The sequence below is a fragment of the Cherax quadricarinatus genome, chromosome 51 (genome assembly GCF_038502225.1).
Source record: "Cherax quadricarinatus isolate ZL_2023a chromosome 51, ASM3850222v1, whole genome shotgun sequence".
NCBI lineage: Eukaryota > Metazoa > Arthropoda > Malacostraca > Decapoda > Parastacidae > Cherax > Cherax quadricarinatus.
In genome coordinates, this window is record NC_091342.1 from 23,488,929 (window position 1) to 23,509,991 (window position 21,063).

Genomic DNA, 21,063 nt, shown 5'->3' on the forward strand with positions numbered 1-21,063 from the left:
AGTTCGGTACTAGTCCCTCTAGGATTTTCCAGGTGTATATAATCATGTATCTCTCCTGCCTGCGTTCCAGGGAATACAGGTATAGGAACCTCAAGCGCTCCCAGTAATTGAGGTGTTTTATCTCCGTTATGCGTGCCGTGAAGGTTCTCTGTACATTTTCTAGGTCAGCAATTTCACCTGCCTTGAAAGGTGCTGTATAATCTCTACGGGTTTAGCAATTCCCTATGATTATTATAATAATAATTATAGTAAATATGTGAAAACTCATTTTCAATTTCTTAAATTCATTATAAGACATATCGTACTATATTAAAATTATTGTTATTGTATTATAATTTGTTAAGTTATACATGGCAATTAATTAATGAGTGTAGGTGCATTTTTAGATTACCATTCATATTTCTATGGCTCATTTTTCACAATACTTGACAATCACAGGTATAAAATCAGTATTTAAACAAGTATATCTTTGTGCAGTATGTATTTAAAGAATAATTTTATGTAATACAATTTGTGCATATAAAATAATAAGATTCAATTGAGTCTTTCGAAATAAACATAAGTTTTACACTTTACTTTCATCCCACTATCAGTAGAATTAGTTATTTGATGAACCAGGAGTGAAAAATTCTGCTATTGAAGAGATGTGTATAGGTGAATCTGACAATGCAAAATAGGGTCCATCAGGTATTAAGTATCTGTGATCTGTGAGTTTTACATTATTGTTGCAAATGGCAACATTGTTATCAACGGTTCAAGTCAAATGTCATCTAAGGAATTATGCATATTTATTATGAAAAAAATATATATAAAATTTCAAGTGTTTAATGCAAAACATGTTTTCAAATACATGTAGTGTGTGAAACACTATGACCAAGTCATACATATCAGATTAGGTGGATGCTGAACTACAATTACACCCAGCTGCCCTCAGACTTATTATGACCACAATGATGATGTGCTATAGTCCAAAGGATTACATTAGCCTGTATCCATATACAATACAGTGGACCCTCGACCAACGATGGCATCGTCTAACGCTAAATCCGACTAGCGATACATTTTAACGCAAAAATTTTGCCTCGACTAGCACTAAAAAACTCAACCAACACGATTCGTTCCGTCTGAGACGCATCCACTTGTGGCCAGTGTTTACAAGCCAGCCAGCCACCGCGGTCCCATCCAAATATACAATTGGAACATTTCATATTATCACAGCGTTTTTAGTGATTGCACCTGCAAAATAAGTCACCATGGGCCCCAAGAAAGCTTCTAGTGCCAACCCTACAGCAAAAAGGGTGAGAATTACTATGGCTATGAAGAAAGAGATCATTGCTAAGTATGAAAGTGGAGTGTGTCTCCGAGCTGGCCAGGTTGTACACAAAACCCCAATCAACCATCGCTACTATTGTGGCCAAGAAAACGGCAATCAAGAAAGCTGTTCTTGCCAAAGGTGCAACTATGTTTTCGAAACTGAGATCGCAAGTGATAGAAGATGTTGAGAGACTGTTATTGGTGTGGATAAACGAAAAACAGATAGCAGGAGATAGCATCTCTCAAGCGATCATATGTGAAAAGGCTAGGAAGTTGCATGACGATTTAATTAGAAAAATGCCTGCAACTAGTGGTGATGTGAGTGAATTTAAGGCCAGCAAAGGTTGGTTTGAGAGATTTAAGAATCGTAGTGGCACACATAGTGTGATAAGGCATGGTGAGGCTGCCAGTTTGGACCAAAAAGCAGCTGAAAAATATGTGCAGGTATTCAAGGAGTACATAGACAGTAAAGAATTGAAACCTGAACAAGTGTTTAATTGTGACACTGACAATGTTGTGAAACACTTGAGGAATGTCATAAAGGAACAGGAGGTACAGGCCTCTATGGACAGGTATGTTGTGCGACAGAGGTCCAGTGACTCTCAAGCTGGTCCTAGTGGCATTAAAAGAAGAAGGGAAGTAACCCCGGAAAAGGACTTGACACCTCAAGTCCTAATGGAAGGGGATTCCCCTTCTAAACACTAATACCATCCACAGTCTCCCCTCCTCCCATCCCATCAATCATCACTAGATCTTCAATAAAGGTAAGTGTCATGTAATTGTACATGTCTTCTTCAGTTTGTGTGTATTAAAATTAATATTTCATGTGGTAAATTTTTTTTTTTTTCAATACTTTTGGTTGTCTTGCACAGATTAATTTGATTTCCATTATTTCTTATGGGGAAAATTAACTCGACTAACGATAATTTCGATTAACGATGAGCTCTCAGGAACGGATTAATATCGTTGGTCGAGGGTCCACTGTATTGTAATTTGGGTCTAATTGAAAACTAATACAACCACCTCTTCCATCAATTATATTTTTCATGGAATGCTATCAGTTTCAAATTACAGCATAAGCAAATGCTCTGTGTGAAAGGTATACAACCTTAGCCTTGACATGACTACTAAGCATTTTATATAAAGATGTTTATGATTTTGAAATACAGTATCAGAAACACTAATAATGTTAACAAAGAAACAGACTGTCATCCTGGGCCTCCTTCAAAGACTTACTATTCCAACAGACCTTTGGCTTACTCATAGCTTTTCTCTTTAAGTGCAGGCCAAGAAAACCTTTATATGAAACATTTTGAAGCTGAACTTTTTTGCTCTCATTTGTCACAACTACATTTATGATATACTCATAATTTCATCATTTTGGTGTGTCTAGCCACCAACAAAGACTCAATGATGTCAAACCTTTCATATAATTTACACTTGAAGCTGAAATAATCAACATAATTAATTTCCTAGATGTTTTACTCTGCAAATCTATCTTCATCTCAAAGACACCACCATACAGAATCATCGCCAACATAACTCAACTACTGCAGTATATGCCATCCCATGTTAGAACTATGACAAAATCTATAAAGGTAAAACATCCAAAAGTGCATTTCAGAATACCAATACACCAGTAGAATGAACAGCTTTAACAAAAGTCCACATAATACACCATAATTCTCACATCCACTTGATGAACTGAGTGGTACACTAATAGTTGCCAAGGAGGTAATCAAAGAAGAGGTCTTAAAAGTACACTCACTATTATCTCCAGCAATTTCAGTCAAGAACAAATTATTATTATTATAATCAAAAAGAAGCACTAAACCTACTAGGGTCATACAGCATTGCAGGGTAGGAATTGATGCAGGATCAAAGGATAATCCTTCCCTTATCACTCTTCACATCCCTTAGGAAGGGCTGTGAGGAGTGATAAGGGAAGGGTTATCAAAGTTTACATAATAAATCAGTTGCTGTCAGAAAGTCGAAGAGGGAGTCTGTGTCAAAGGTGGGGCCATCAGCAAGGAGGGAAAATAAAGTAAGGGTGTTAGAGCGGTGACTATGTCGGAGAAAAATTCTGCATGCTAGTTGATAGACAGGACAGCCTAATAGAATATGGAAATTGAAACTGGAACTAGACAATTCTCACAAAGTGGAACAAGACGCCTCTCTGAGTTAGACGAGTGTGTCTGATGTGAAGACGAGAGTGTTGTCTCCCAACCTCAGTATCAATGACAAGAAGAAGGCCAGAAACCCAAACTTGGTTGCAAAGGTGAGTAGAGATTATAGCAAAATAGTCAGAGAATGGAATACAGCGGTACCCCGAGTTTCGGCCATAATTCATTCCAGAAGACTGTTTGAGTGCTGTTACCGAACAAATTTGCTCCCACAAGGAATAATGTAAATTAGATTAGTCAGTTTCAGACCCCCAAAAATACACTTACAAAAGGACTTACAATAATACACTTACGTAGTTGTTTGAGTTGGGAGCTGTACGAAACTCAGGGTACCACTGTACCTCTACATGAAACTGGTAGGTCATGTACTGCAGATCACACAGGAGAATCTGCCTGCTCATTGCCCTGAACATCAACATGACCAGGGATCCAACAGAAAATGTTTTCTTCATTTTTGCTAGTAATGTGGCACAACCAAAGTTGTATATGAAGAACTAGGGGATAAGGTGAATCAAATTTTTTTTAATAGCTTGCAAAGCACTAAAGGAGTCTGAAATAATTACAAACATTGAAGTAGGCATAGATGTAATATGGATAATTGCAATGAGAATGGCATACAATTCAACTATAAAAATGCTTTCTACAATTTAGCTGAACCTCTTGCGACAAAACCTCAGGGATGTTGGGAACTGATGAGATCCAACATGCACCTTACTACTTCAAAGGCTCTCTCTTCCATAAAAGGATTATCTGATGGTAATTTGATAAAGCCCACAGTATGGATGACATGTCATCAATGGAGGTTCCACATAAGTGCATTTGTCTTTACCATCGTATTAGAATCTCGTGTGATCACTAATGTCCTGTCAGCTTTGCAAGGCAGTGGGTTTAAATCTGTCTCATGGATAGCATGTATACTGTATTGCATTACTCCTGAAACTCTTGATTTTTGTAATTTGTCATTCAACACTGCATACACTATAATAACCTGCAGGCTATGTCAGCTTTACTTTTGAAATGTAATTTAAAAACAAAAGCAAACTGAATAATTGTAAGCAGTGTTGGTTATAGCTAACTTTTTCACTACAGTATTATGACCAATGTACAGACCCATAGCCTGAGTGAATTCACAGGGATAGGGGGCTACACCTAAAATAGGCTATCAGTCTGTTAATACTAGCTTAGGGCCTAGGTCTATAGGCTTGATTTATAAGCATAAATAGCCTAATACAATGGTTGAATAGTGCTGTTGGCTGACTTTATTATAAAATATCAACCTTTCCTAATTATTTACAAATACAGTATGAGGCTTTGTTTGTTTCAGAATTCTAAGGAGACAGCTGTTCTTCCAAGAAGTTACAGTCCTGATGTATAAATAGTAAATCCTGTATTCCTAATATTTCTGTAGATACTGTATGACAAAATCATCAGTAATTTTGGCTAGCATAATTTCAAATTTCATCATTATACTAACTCAGATCATTATACCAACTCAAATTTCATCATTATACTGACTCGGAAATTGTGCAGATATAGTTGTAAATCCACAGCAGGAAGCCAGTGGAGGAGAAAGCAATGATGAAAATGAGGAAGATGTAGCAGAAAGAGTCTATTGATAGGTTATGTGTATTCTAATCTAACCACTCTGTAAAGCTGAGTAGCAATGCTTAGGTTTTCATTTGAAGATGAATCTCATGTCAAGATAGCAGGTTGTGTTCTCATATGTTCACTTTATGAAAATTCTTGTTTTTAATCTGTTTCTTTTACTTTCTACTTACCAGTTCACCTACAGTGATTTTGCTAATGAGCAATAATTGCTGTAAGACAGTTAACTGTTTATTTATGATCAATAAAATGGATAATATTACATTCAACATGACAGTCTGATGATGCCACACACAAAAGAGTAGCTTGGTTATAAAGTAACATTCAAGAAACTGCATGATAATGCCACAATGCACAGGACAGTATAATGTTAATGCTGTAATCAGCAGAATAATCCAGTGATAATATCATGAGTAGCAGGATAATCCATTGTTAATCCCACATTCAACAGGTTAACCCAATCATCTTGTCATGATCACCAGAAAAACCTGGTGATAACACAGTCAACAGAGCAAACTAGTAGTAATGTAATAATCAAGAAAAAAAAAACTAAGGCTACTGCTATACACAGCAGTAACCAGATTTAATGTTACAGTCAATTGATCTATCTGGTGCTATTGTCTCAGTTAATAGTATAAAGGGGTGCTAATGCAATAATCAACAGGCAATTCTGGAATTAATGCCACTGTCACTATGAACTGAAGTTACTATTTATAGGCAATCTTGGATGAGCGAAGAAATATGAATGTGCTAGAAAAGGTGCGAATGATGATGATGGACCAACATCGAGATTATCACAAAGTGTAACAGATGCACATTATACACTTAATATTTGCAAAAAGAGATTCACAAAATATTTGTCACAGACAATGACTCCTCTGTATCTCCAGTGTTATGAAGCTGTTCTACATTAATGTATCAACACATTTAGAATTTACCCATTTAAACTCTAGCACACCTAGAAATTATGTCTGAATCAATTATGGTACAGTAGTTACTTTCTAGCTAATGACCAAACAGTTAGGACATTATTGATGAACATTCATTAAATAAAAGGCAATAAAATGTAGACACTGTGCAGCATGTGGCTGAACAAAATCAGCTTACTCTTAATTGTTATATGACCTACAAAGCCTGACCAAGGGTCAGAAAGACATTTCTGTTGAAACTGTGTAACATGAAGTGTGAAATGGTATGGCCTAAGTGGAAGTAATAACATTGCGGCATCATTTCCACTAAGGAAAATTGTGTGGCCATGTAGAACATTGTTACATACCAACACTCATATTTCTGACATACAAACTGGCAACCCCCATATTAATTGCATATTATTAGGCGCCCACATTAATTATAAGATATTTGATTTTTCATTATGTACACAGTTTCCCCCCTTGCTTTATGTGATCAGCATGGTTTGCAAAGTGCATATTGAAGATTCTTATTATGCAGAATTAATGGTTTATGGCATGATTGAGCTTAGTACATCTGTCATGGGCCTAGAATACAACAGCATAAAATGAGACACCTGCATTATGCACAGTACTGGACATTCTTTCTTTAGGGGGCTCAATGTTACGGCAAGTTATACTTTACTGTATGTACAAAGTCAGCTTGTAATGATTTTTAAGTGGAAATTATGTGATACTAGTAAACAAATCATCTTAATACCAATAATTCAGAGGAAAATAAAAACTGAAGCTCCACACTTTAAATATCTGCATTTCAAAGTGTCCTCAGGGAGAATGACACACTTATAGGGAGTTAACAAGTTAGTGACTTATAATATAGGAGGCTTATTCTGATAACCAACATGGTTGCCAAACATTTGTTCAAATTTTGCATTGGACTTGTACTGTACTGTATATACATTTTAATACAGGTAATGTACTTAAAATGTACAGGATTTCTTTTATGCATTATTATTATACTTAAGGTTAGCAGTAAATCAAAAGGTCATACACTGCATGGAGAATGGGAAGCAATCAGGTTTGGTCCAAGGAAGGGGAAGACAATTCCTGCTCCTTAGATCAAGAGCCCTTCATCAGATTCAAGGAATATCCTTAGAGGGGGTTCTTAATGAATAAGCAGAATCTAATGATTATTTAACCTGCAAATAGACTAGATTATCCATGGGTTTTCTTACAGTACCCATTTTTTTTCAGGCTTATTCAAATTGTGTTTTGTTTCTATTAGCTTTTTCATATAAAAGTCAGTATTACTCAGATTAGAATATTTAGAAATATGACCTCTAAAATACAAAAGAAACCCAAATCTTAAACAAAATTTATGCAGACATAATTTTGTATTATTAGTAGGGCATCTAGGAACATATTCTTCCCAGCAAATTTAAAGGGCCAACTGTACATTATAAGTTTTTGTATTTAAATATTCAGGTTCGTACTGTTTATAATTCAGCAAAATTTTACAATTAATGGGAGGCTTGTAAGGAGGTTGATAAGCTAATCAGCAACCTGTTAAATGTTTTGCACTCTGGCAGAATTGCTTTTTGTTTGAAGAGCACCCAAAATAACAGGTAAATCTTAAAAACTACTAAACTAGTACTTATATTCAGTACATGTTTATCTTTAATTTCATTTATTTCTTAACACTGTATAATAATTCTTTATCCTGCAATGCTTACTTTCCAATTTAAGAGGCCTGATCCAAGATCAGACTGCAGAGATGCAAGTCCTGGAACTATTAACAGATACACAGCAGATGTTACCAATCAATAGGATGTTTAGTCTAAGATGAAATATAAGATTGTATTCTAAGTCTGTTATAACAATATAAATATGCTGGCTACATGTGTCTCATAGATATTTCCTTGTCTGAAATATATGCATAATTAATTCTTGCTTTTATTGACGATCTGATGTATGACGCTTTGACACACAACCACTGAGACTTTATGAAACATTTAGTATAAGACCCTTGGTTCAGACACGTGATACAGTGCCCCGTGGCCTGGTAGCTAAAGCTCTCGCTTCACATGGTGAGTGTCTGGGTTCGATTCCCAATGAGGGTAGAAACATTGGGCATGTTTCCTTACACCAGTTGTCTATGTTCACCCATCAGTATAAAATGGGTACCTGGGTGTTAGTCGACTGGTGTGGGTCGCATCCCAGGACAAGACTGGCCTAATTTGCCCAGAATGCTCTGCATAACAAGTGACTTTCTATATAGTAGTATGTCATTGATGTCAGCTAGGCCTGTATACCTTGTACATGTACTTGTAGAAATAAAGAAATTATTTTAATTATTATTATGATGATACATAATACTGGCTGACTATATTGGCCTGCAGCATGCATGTAGCAGTGAAGCTTGCATACCAAGTGGCATACATTATGCTGTATGTTGCTCTAATGGTGTTACATTATTAAAATTCATACAGTGAACTTAATGTCACATGCAGTCTGGTAAAGCTATTGAGCAAATCTTAGAAAATATTGTTTGGCTAGTTTTATATTTAGGTTTCAAGCTGAGAATGCACATCAAAAATTAACAAGACTAACAATTTTCATTTTCATTTTTTAACATTAGCCATCTCCCACCAAAGCTATACAGTATTAGCTTAAATACTACTCTATTGGTAGTATTATATTAAAATTCCATTAGGCAGTTGAATCCATTGAGTGAATTTTAAAAAGCATCCTGATTGGTGTTTATTGCCACTTGGCTGAATTTACTGTAGTTAAATCTTATAGTAATGGCACTAATCTTGAAATTCCAAAAGAAAACTTCATAAAGGTGATAAGTTTGTATTGGTATGTGGGATATAAGAAAGACTCATATTTGACCTCATCATTGTTTTCATTAGTTTTGAACTATGTATGTTCATTCTTGATACATATACTGTTGTTATGATCATGGGGAGGCACTAAACCTGTATGGGTCATACATCATCTGGGAAATGGTGGGGAGTTAATTAGTTTTGATCTGAGGAAGGGAATGATAGCTCCATTTCCTTGAATCACGAGCCCTTCACCAACATCAAGGCACCCCCTTGAAGGGTCGTTGTTTTTATACATGCTGATTGTGCACACATGGTGCTTCCATATATAGTTTGACCTTACAAGTATAGTACAGTAGGATGGCTGTATGCTTAGCATCAAACTATTTGCAGTATTTTCTTGAGGATGCAAGGTACTGTATTTGCCTAACTATAGCCTCTGCATACAAGTCAAAACACAGACCTATTTACTAATATTTTTTTATATGTATAAACATTACTGCAGTACAATACTCCCATTTTCTGGATATGATTATTATTAAAGAACATTGTTTCACCGTCAACAAAACCTATCAAGATGATTAACTATATAGGGAGTGCATAACTTATCATCCTCTAAAAAAAATAATAGTACAAAAGATAACTACATACATATGTGAAACATGTTTGTAACTGCAAATCAACATCCATAAAACAATTATTTTTTGAACATAGTGTCTTTTGCATCTTGTTTATATGTATGACTTGTTGTAACCTGGGTGTTTATAAGTCGGGTAACCTCTTGTTTATCTTAATTTTCTAATTACAGTTAATTTTAGCATGACTACCAGTAGTTTTTTCTCTATCAATTTCCTTAAAACTTTAAGAATTATTTAAGACATTTATTAAATACACTCTACTGAAACCAAGCATTTGCCTTAGTAATATAACTTGTAGACTCATTTGTGGAGTCATGGAACCTAATATAAAAATTGATAATAGTAAGGGAGTTGTGAATTTAGAAGCATATAGTAGTATTCTCATAACAGCAAGTCCTTGCTCTTATTAAAATTAAGCTTATAATGTCCCAGTTTTAGTACAGTATTTTGTCTTTGAAAAAGTTAATTTACTACTCCCTTTTGTAAATCATTCCCTTTTTATACCCCTGTTTGTCAGAAAAATTGTCTAATATTCTTTCAAAAACTTTTCCTCTTTAGTTTAGTTATAGCCTCTTGTTGTGGCAGTTGATGGGGGTTAGGAAGTATTTCTTGTCAACTCTCTTCTAACCATTTAAAATCTTAAGTGTGGTTATCATAACTCTGCTTTATCGTCTATCATCCAAAGAGGCCATATTCATTAATATACTTTTACCCCTTGTCCATAATTATTTTTTTTTTTTTGCTCGGGGAGCCATCTTGTAGCTCATCTTTGGTCTTTTACTAGCTTGGTCATCACTTTTTTTTTAAGCTGCAGACAGTTTAATCACTGTACACTACAGTTTTGATTTAGTGTATGTTTGAACAGATTTTTCAGCATTTCCACATCTGTTTTAAAGCTGACCAGTGTCACAAGAGTTTCTCAGTATTTCATCTGTGATTTTCCAGTGTCAATCTTTTTGTTAATGATAACTCATAGGTCCTTCTTTTGTCAGCTCTTTAATATTTAATTTTATAGAGTGTATTCTTTGGTGGCCTGTTTTCAGATTCCCCCATTTCTATTACATGGCATTTACCCATCCTTGTAGTTTTCCTTACAAAAAACTGTAAAAAGTTTAAATAGATGAATGAGGAAACCATCTAGAGAAAAGGTTTTGACAAAACAGTATCAGCACAATTTAAGATATGGTGAGAACCTTACTAGATAAGAAGTAGCATAAGGTTGGATGGTGGAATATACAAACTTAATCAAGTGCATATGCAATCAGTGCTGACAAAATTAAGATCTGACAACCAAGAATAGCCCTCCTAATCTTCAGGTCACTACTTTGCTATTCTCTCATGTCTTGAAGTACAACAAAAGCATGAAGCTTCATTCATTTTCTAGGAAATATTCTTTGCTCGATGTCATTTTTTTCTGGTTATGCTCACATACGTGTAAATTAATTATACAGTTAAAGTTAGGTTACAAACACCATGATTAAGATACTGCAAAATCTCTTGATAATAGCTCTGTCTAGATTATTATTTTTATTTGTAAGACAAAACAGCCTAGCTCTATAATATTGTATTTAGGGTAGCCACAGATTGAGACTTCACTAGCAGCACAATAAAAAGGTAGAAATGACAACAAAACAGGACACTGCTTTTCTGAGCCTGGGATACTTTAATTTATAGTTATTTTAAAATCTGCGTGAATACATTACCTGCGGCTACGGTATATAAGCTGGTGACTAAATGCTGTATATACACCTTTCCATATTTTGCAGTTTTGGTAATGTATAAAATTAATTATGAAGTCATACTGCAATTGTACCAAATAATAATTAAATATCTCTACAGTATTATGCCTTAATGTAGCAATACCACCATTACTAATTTCATTGTATAAGATCACTTGTAAGCCATTAACTACTGGGCTTAAAAAATTCCTAGCTTAATCTAATAATACCTGTCAGACAACTGAACATAGGTGTGTATTATAGATATGAACCTATTTTTCTGCCAAACGTGAATATAATACTGTATTGAATCTGTTTAACGATATCAGAGGTATACATAGAAAATTATGGACATATGTTGTTATTATTATTACATTCATGGGGAGCACTGAACTTGTAAAGGTCAGACAGTGCCTGAGGGAATGAGAGGCAATCAAGTTTGCTACAGGGAAAGGGATGTCAGGTATAATTCCTTGGATCAAGAGCCCCTTAACAGCATCCAACATATATTAATAATATTTACATAGTATGCCAATGGACCTAGCATGCAAGGAACATCTCTCTGTTATATAAGTATAATTAGCACAAGACAGCAAACCTTGATACTATTAAGGGATTATTGATAGAAAAGAATCAGAGACAGCCTCCCCTTACTCAGATCAAACCTGATTACCTCTCATTTCCCAGGTGCTCTATGACCCCTGCAATTTGTGCATCCACATGAATATAATAGTAATGATTAGGAAGTAAAAGACAGCAAGTAAAACTAAAAACACTTTAACTTGAAGCAGAGCTTCTGCTGTTGTAAGGCAAGTTAGGTTAATTACTCTTACCTAAGAAATTATGATAGTGATTTACCTTAGTATTAGAGTAAGTGTAAATAGCATATACACTATCATGAATACCAGTCAAATTCATATAAATTTTTGTATTGCAACTATAGTTTAAAACTATACAGTATATGAATAATTATGATATCTGGTGTTGCTATTTATGTACCATCCCAACAATATTTTAAAAATAATTATTTGCAGAGCTTCAGATTCCAATTATTCAATGGTGATCTAAACCACAGAAAAAATTAATAAAACCAATACAGGTGCATGGAAAGCAGTTTCGTTACAGTGAACATACACAGGAGTTTGGCTATTGGGGTTTTGCACATGACATCATAGGTTAATTGTTAGCCATATTGGACATACCATGCATGTAAAATTTCTCTCATCTTTCTAAGCCTGTATGATGGCCACTGATTATTGTGCTGTTAGTTGTAGTAATTGCCAAGATGATGAGTCAAATTTAACATTCTAGAGGGTCCCCTGAGGATTTTGTTAAGACAAAAATGAAGGATTTCTGCTTTCCTTGGATCAAACATAATTACCTCCCATTCCTCAGATGGATGACCCTACGAGTTTAGTGTTTCACCATGAATGTACAGGTTGGCTATCACTAATCTGGCAGTCAGTAATCCAGCACTAATTTCAGCTAGCATAATTTCAAATTTCTGAGGTCGCAACACCAACCTGCCATTACTGTTTGGTGGCATTACTTGCTGCATAAGTCATTCCAATTTCTTTTTCTTCATTTATTGTTATAACCTGCTCACTTTTAGCCCTAGCCATGGGTCCAACGAATAAAAAAAATGCTTATCGTTGTGTAAAGCACATACACTGTGCATTGTTCATATAAGATAAGGTGGCTTTGAAGCCACTGTCGGTTCCCATGAGCTCAGCTTACTCAGATAAACTGTGACTGGTAAATTTGGGCCTGTGTGGTAAGTGCGCACTACATAAAAAAATCCTGCAGCACACAGTGCATAATGAGAAAAACAGGCAGCTGTGCATTTGGTGTAAAACAGTGACTTTGCGGTGTATTTCCGTATGGTTTGTATGGTTGTATTCTCGTTTTTCTGGTCTCAGTTGATAGAATGGAAGATATATTACAAAAAAATAGATATAATTTTGATTGGTTTCACACCGGAAAGTACCTTAAAATTGAGCTCAGAGTAGGGGAAATGTTCGATTTTTGCCAATGTTCAAGAGTAAACAAATGATGTCACCATCCAATACGTGTCCAACTGGCCAGTCTAACAGTCACAAATGGGTTGATATTATTTATACAATTACAATAATGCAGTAGTCTGATTAACAGTAAATTATTTTTTGTGTGAATAAAAATTCAAATTGGAAAGCAAGCGTAATATAAGAGGGGCCTGGAGACATGACTAATGAACAAAAAATTTTATTTTAGTGCTAGGAATGTCTGCATTGTTTATTCTGGATCCTATTTTGAAATTGGCATCTCTTGAAATTTGTGTGAAATTGGACAAATTTCCAATTTCTGACCATTTTATTGGGTAGCTGAAATAGGTAAATGGGCAGTTTCTTGTACTCATATGAAAGATAGAAGGAATACTAGCGAAATAGCAGTGAGTTTCGTAGACGGGAACAATGGAATGGGCCAAAAATAAGGAGTAAAGTGGTGGAAATCGCTGACGAATAAATATTGCTGTTGGGTTAAGTGTATTCTAACCTAACCACTCTGTAATCTGGCACCCTACAGGTCCCAATGATGCTGGATTAGTGATGGCCAACCTGTATAACAATAATAATAATTGAATAACACCAAAGTTAACATTAAGTGAGCACTATTATTATAATGCAGCACTGTATAACAAATCTGGCTTTAGCACTTATATTTATTTATTTTTTTCATCATGTCAGCCATCTCCCACTGAGGCAGGGTGACCCAAAATGACACTTTCACCATCAGTCACACATAATCACTCTTTGCAGAGGTGTCCAGCTACAACAGTTTAGATACCACTCCAAACAGCCAATATTCCAAACCCCTCCTTTAAAGCACAAGCACTGTACTTCCCATTTCCAGGACTCATATCTGGCTAACTGGTTTCCCTGAATCCCTTCACAAAATACTACCCTGCTAACACTCCAACAGCTCATCAGGTCCCAAAAACCTCTTGTCTCCATTCACTCCTATCTCACATGCTCACACATGCCTGCTGCATGTCCAAGCCCCTTGCACACAAAATCTCTTTTACCCCCTCTCTCCATCCTTTCCTAGGACGACCCCTACTCGTCCTCCCCTCCACTACAGATATATACACCCTCTGAGTTATCCTATTTTGCTCCACCCTCTCTAAATGACCAAACCACCTCAATAACCCCTCTTTAGCCCTCTAAACAATACTTTCAGTAACTCCACACCACCTCCTAATTTCCACACTACGAATTCTTTCCACAATATTTACACCACACATTGCCCTTAGACATGACATCTCCATTGCCTCCAGCTTCCTTCTCGCTGCAGCATTCATAACCCATGCTTCACACCCATATTAGAGTGTTAGTACCACTATACTCTCTTAGATAACGTTTTTTTGTTTCCACAGATATCTCAATGCACCACTCCTTTTTTCCTTCATGAATTCTATGGTTAACCCCATCCTTCATAAACCCATCTGCTGCATCTGCTGACAAATCTAATCCCAAATATCTGAACACATTCACTTCTTCCATACTCCTTCCCTCCAATGTGATAACCAATTTTTCTTTACCTAACTCATTTGATACCTTCATCACCTTACTCTTATCTATGTTCACTTTCAATTTTCTTTACACACCCTCCCACTCATCCACTAACCTTTGCAACTTCTCTTTAGAATCCCCCAAAAGCACAGTATCATCAGCAAAAAGTAACTGTGACAACTCCCATTTTGAATCTGATTCCCCATAATTTAATCTTACCCCTCTCCCCAGCACCCTAGCATTTACTTCTTTTACAGCCCCGTTTATAAATATCCTAAACAACCATGGTGACGTTACACTTCCCTGTCTAAAGCCTACTTTTACTGGAAAGTAATCTCCCTCTCTCTTACATTTAATATCTGACATTAATTCAGGAAGCACTAAAGCTATAGTGGGTAACAGCATCTGGGAAGGGAATCAGATTAAATCCAATGAAAGAAGCAGTAGCTTAAATTCTATGGATTAACAGCTCTTCATTAAGGCAGCGAGAGAAGAAAATAAGAAGTGCTCCAAGTCTTCATCACTTTTTATTCTTTTTTATATCTATGAGTAATTGATCATGTTATGTATTCCAGCATCAAAAGTTGTTATATGTGTAGCTTAACCTTTTCCTATTGTGACCCCCCAGAATTAAAAGTGCTGAAAGCATCACAACTTTTCAGAAATAAAAAGAAAACTTTATCTTCAGAAAAAGTTCTCTACCGTTTCAGGAAATAATGACAAAAAATGAGAAGCTTGATGGAAAACTTAAAGAATTACACAGGTACAGAGTTGACAGTCTGGCCGCAATATGTGTTTTGGTGATTTCACCCACTTTAAGTCCTATTTTAAGCTAATTCCATTGCTCAATTTGACACAATTCCTAGTTACTTCATTAGTGTGCCTTCTCTTCTATCTACCCATTTAACCATCAGAACTACCCAGTAAAGTTCATAGAGGTTGGTAATCTGACCAGTTTTACACAACATTTACCAAATTCCAATTTAAAAAGGTACAAAATAAACACTATAGGAATTCCAGTCACTAAAGCAACCTGTCCTCCATTCATTACTCACATCCACAGGTCTCTCCTATAATAATGCTTGCTCTCCATCTTGAATCTATCACACACACAAAAAAATCAAGTTTTACCTTATATCTCAGATAATAAAATATAACCAAGAATGATTGGTCATGGTTTAGGCCATCTCATTAACTGAAGCAGACCTAGTAAAATTTCATAAAACAGACCAGGCAAGGCTCAACTCTTCCTCAATAGGTTCTTTTTATACTGTGCATATCCACTGCACAGACCCATTCCCTAATGTCTAGACTGCTCACAGCATATTTAGGGGCATCATGCTTAAAATGTAGATCCACGTGAACAACAGAGGCTTCAATAACATATATCTACGTGGAAGACAGTGAAACGGTTAAAGTGGGCAATATACGGGGAGTCAAACCTTAGCATGTTTACAAGATGGTGTGTTTCAACCCAGCTAATTGGAGTGTGGTGGTGTACCAATAGGTGCTAAAATAAATATACGTAGGTGAAAACTTACCTTTCATAAAGTATGATGATTCACCTACAAGAGGCATAATCAAGTACTGTTCTTTTGTAGGTTAAATTTCATATTTAATAAAGTCCTGCTTTAATTATATAAGTTTCACTCTTTTATGCAATGTCCTATTTCTGTCAGCAATTCTGTGTATATAATATATGACTGACATACACAATTGGAACGGTTCACAAAGAGCATTAAGATTCTTATACAAAATTAAGTGTTTATTGCCTAATTGAGTTTAGTATATTTGCCATACTCTTGGAATACATCTACAGCATAAAACAAGGGGCATACTTTATTTTTTTAATGAACCCCAGGTATTTTACAGTGACTTAAACTTCTTACCCAACCCCCAGCAAAGTACTAGCTAGTATTAAGCTTTTACATACTTTCTAATGTTTACCATATGATATAAATAGTGAGTTTATCACAAAGCTTATCAATACAAGTTTATGCTGAGTCACCATCAATATGGCTAACAAGTGTAAATCAGCTGATTTAAGTCACGATTGCAAAACCTCAATACACTAATTTGGTTATAAGTCTGAGCACTTACACATTATCAAAATATGCAATTAGCAAGAGCTACTTAACTTGCTTTTGAATACACACTTCAATTTGACTCACACATTTTAACTACAGTATTTGCAAAATAAGATGACTAATTCATTTTTATTTTTAAAATAAAAGATGGTAACATAATAAGGCTTTTCTGACTGTAAATGCTGGAACTACTTAATATTTATTTTCTGACATACATTAACACTAATATACAGCAGTTTGATTTTTAACAATACACAAGTGGAGCTAAATATTAAAGCACAGAGTGCATGTCCTTTGTGCTCAGACTTCATTATTTAATAATGCATTTTCATATACTGTACTGGATTGAGACCATGCCCTGTTATCTACACTTATGAAAATTTTCTGTACTAAATTTTAATAAATTGTCAAGGACTTACAAATTAAGTGTCTTGTTGATATACAATTTAAGTGTCTTGTTGATATACAATAAGTGTATGAGGCTTTCTCATTTCAAACCTACCTCATCTTGAAAAAACTGAATATATCAACAGGGTTATACCTTGAAGCTTATTATTACTGATCTTAGCCAAACTCCTTATTCTATCTAACCAATATGTTAGCCTAGGCAGTGAATTATACAGCTAACTTTCAATCCCCAGCACGAATTAATTTTTTTTTTTTTTTTTGTATTTTCTGATAAACTCTCTGGTGCTTTGGATAAAATGTCTAGTTATTGTTGACACATGTTGCAGATCAATAAATAAATGCTGTTCACCACCCTGGATAAATTCTTCTCTCAATTAACCATTAGCCAGTAGGTACTATTAATTCAGCACAACTTTTATATTCCTAAGGTATATGTTGTACATTTTCTTCCTTAATCCTCAGATAAGAGGTGGGTTTAATATTTTTTTTTTTATCTATGACTCGGTAAGATTATACAGTTTAAGACAAGTCACAAAATTTTGTACAGTTTTGAATGAAAGACTTGGTAAATAATAATTTTGCTGAATAAATTATTACAATACATACTTATAAATACGCACATGACTCGGTTTCTCATTACCTTGACAAAAAGTCCTTATCTCATGGTAGTGGTGGGAAGGGAGGATGCCTAGGATTTAATGGACCCAGAAGTCGTATGATCCCACACAAGTTTAGTGTTCATGTCTTCAAATAATAATACTGGATCTATTAAAAAAGATGTTCTTTAAATATTCAAGTATGGTATGTGAACTGCTTTTTCTAAAAATTTTGTTTTTAATATTCAGTGTTTTACCTAATATTTTTAAATACTGGAATTGGTTACTATATATTTTGGTTACAACTGCATAAAAATGCTGATGAGTTTAAGTTGATCTGTGAGAAAATTTACAGGTTTGCAGGCAGATTGAGAGCATCTGTAAACCAAGTGATTAATTATTATGTATGGAGATAAAGTCTGCCACCATTACATAGACAAGGCCTTGAAGAGATGAAATTATGACAACATATAAAACAGTTGTGCATTAGGCAGTAAAATACAAGACATATTTTATTAAAAAATATAACAATAAGAGACAAACACCTGATAAGATACAAACAATGTTACAATCTTAGGAAAATGTTTGCAGTGTCATGCCAATGCCATTCTATCAGCAACAGCTACATCACTTGCTACAGCACCTTGAGCTTAAAAGCAGTGTTGTAAAAGCTCTATATCATTTACTGTGTAGCATGCAGTGGTTATCAATAGAGCCATATTTGATACATTTGTCCAAATTGATGTATGTAATACAAAACTGAAACAAATGCAATTTCAAAGAAATGACTATGGAAATCCTTACTACAGTGCCTGGACTGGTATGGTAACCTTAATCGGATACAGAACAATGTTCCGAAATCAACTGGTCAAGTATGACAATATTCCTATTATCAGATGAATTAAAATGGCAGTTCTACAGTTCAATATTATTATAATTCTATTATTTAATAACCAAGCTGTGTAGGTAAACTCTGCTCTGCAACTGCATGATTGCCTAGATATGGTGAGCCTGGTGTAACTATTTGGTACACCTAGTGTGATCAAAAATGAATATAACTCTGCTATTGATCAGTTGCTCAGTTGAAGAAAATTCAGTCATGGCAAGTGTGCTCTACCTAGACATGACTACCCTACTCTCTGATCCCTGGTCAGGAATTACAATCCTCTTGGGATACTTTTTTCGGTATGGCAAACCACCTTAACGATCTGATTTGGCATTAATGGTAACTGTACTATCATACGGGACGAAATGATAATTAAATTCTGTGATTACTTGTTGGTATGGTAATCCAATTATACTGGTCACTTGATAAGGTATGGTTACCCCTCTAAGATCACCTGTCAGATGGGATACCTGTAATTTTATTATTTGGTTATCTGATCAGTTATGGCAACCATCTATGATATCTAGCCAAGTAATGTTCTTCAGATATCATCTGGTCAGGCATTGAAAATCCACCTTGTGATATCCTAGTTAGGTATCCCACCCATGATGCATAATGACCTAGTTATGTACGACATATCTTGTGTGATCCCACTGTGTGATATCCCAGTTAGGTATGCCACTTGATCTGTGATAACCTAGTTATGTATGACAAGTCTTGTGTTATCACCTAATTCAGTGTGATAACTGTGTGATCATGAAGCAGTTTTTTTAGGAGACCTAGCTGGGGACTTTGCAACTGGAGATTTAGCTGCAGATGATTTGGCAACAGGTGACTTAGGTTGTGGAGACTTGTGAACTTTACTATAGGATTTGTTGCCACCACGTGGCGAACTTGGAGAGATAAGGGGAGACGATCCACGGGATGGAGTCTTTCCATGGACGTTCTTGGTGATGGCAAGAGTGGTGGGGTGCTCCAAGTTGGGAGTGCCTGGTGGGGATGTGGAGGGAGTATTATTTAACCCATGGTGTCTCTTCTTAGGACTGCCATGTGGAGTACGAGCCAAGTGTTCTGGAGAATTTGAGGTTCTTGATATAGGAAGTGGTGGAGGCATGTGGGGTAGTATCAGAGTTTTCATCTCCACAAATTTCTTCAAAATATCATCCTGAAAATGTATGGACAGTGTGTTAGAAAATTTTTTTTGCTTGTGTCCATTGCTTTTAATTTAGAAAGTTAAATCCTAATTCAGCATACCAATAAAACATAAGACAAGAGGGGCAAGGATATGGGAAGGTTGTTGTTATTATTATTATTATATTGTAGGCTGTTAGCTAGCAACTACCCAGGGAGGTATTGTTGTCCTGATGTGTAAGACAAAAATGTAGTTGCTTTACACTCTTGCAGGATTGATGGTCTCTCTACTTTCTGTCTCATAAACATGTAAGATGACAAGTTAATCTTGTTATAAGTATCTGCACTCAGTATACCCTCCACATGTGAATATGCACTCAAATGATTTATATAAAGAAAAATTGGATATCACATTGGAAGGAGGGAGTATTGAATGTTTTCAGATATTTGGGAGTTGACTCGTCAGCGGATGGGTTTATGATGGATGAGGTTAACCTTTAAACTGTCCAAACATAGATCTACGTTTTTTCAACATTTGAAAGTATGTAAAAAACGTAGATCTTCTTTTTGTTTTTTTACATTTGAAAATGTGTAAAAAAAACTGTGATCTACTTTTTTTTGTTATATTTGAAAATATGTAAAAAAACGTAGATCTACTTTTGGAGCACTACGCATGTGAACATATATCTGTTTGGACAGTTTAAGGGTTAACCATAGAATTGATGAAGGAAAAAAGATGAGTGGTGCATTAAGGTATCTGTGGAGACAAAAATCTTCACCCATGGAGGCAAAGAAGGGAATGTATGAGAATATAGTGGTACCAACACTCTTATATGTGTGTGAAGCATGGGTTTTGTAAATGCTGTAGTGAGAAGGCAGTGGAGATGTCCTGTCTAAGGCTATGTGTGGTGTTAATATTATGCAGAGAATTCACAGTGTGGAAATTAGGAGGAGGTGTGGAGTTACTAAAAGTATTAGTCAGAGGGCTGAAGAGGAGCTGTTGAGATTGTTTGGTCATTTAGAGAGAATGGAACAAAGTAGAATGACTTGGAGAGCATATAAATCTGTAAGGAAAGGAAGGTGGGGTAGGGGTCAGCCCTGAAAAGGATGGAGGGAGGGGGTACAGGAGGTTTTGTGTGTGAGGGGCTTGGACTTCCAGCAAGTATGCGTGAGTGTGTTAGATAGGAGTGAATGGAGACGAATGGATTTTGGG

General features: G+C 35.5%; 1 protein-coding gene across 9 annotated transcripts in view; it reads right to left on the minus strand.

Moving 5' to 3' along the window:
* Positions 1–466: 466 nt before the first annotated feature.
* LOC128694738 (constitutive coactivator of peroxisome proliferator-activated receptor gamma) overlaps positions 467–21,063 on the minus strand; it is a 173,513-nt gene continuing 152,916 nt past the window's right edge. For all 9 annotated transcript variants that reach the window (XM_070095966.1, XM_070095958.1, XM_070095963.1 and 6 more), the window contains one exon: positions 467–19,884. In XM_070095966.1, coding sequence (XP_069952067.1) covers positions 19,474–19,884 — 411 coding nt within the window. In that variant the 3' untranslated portion in view covers positions 467–19,473. The remainder of the gene's footprint in view (positions 19,885–21,063) is intronic.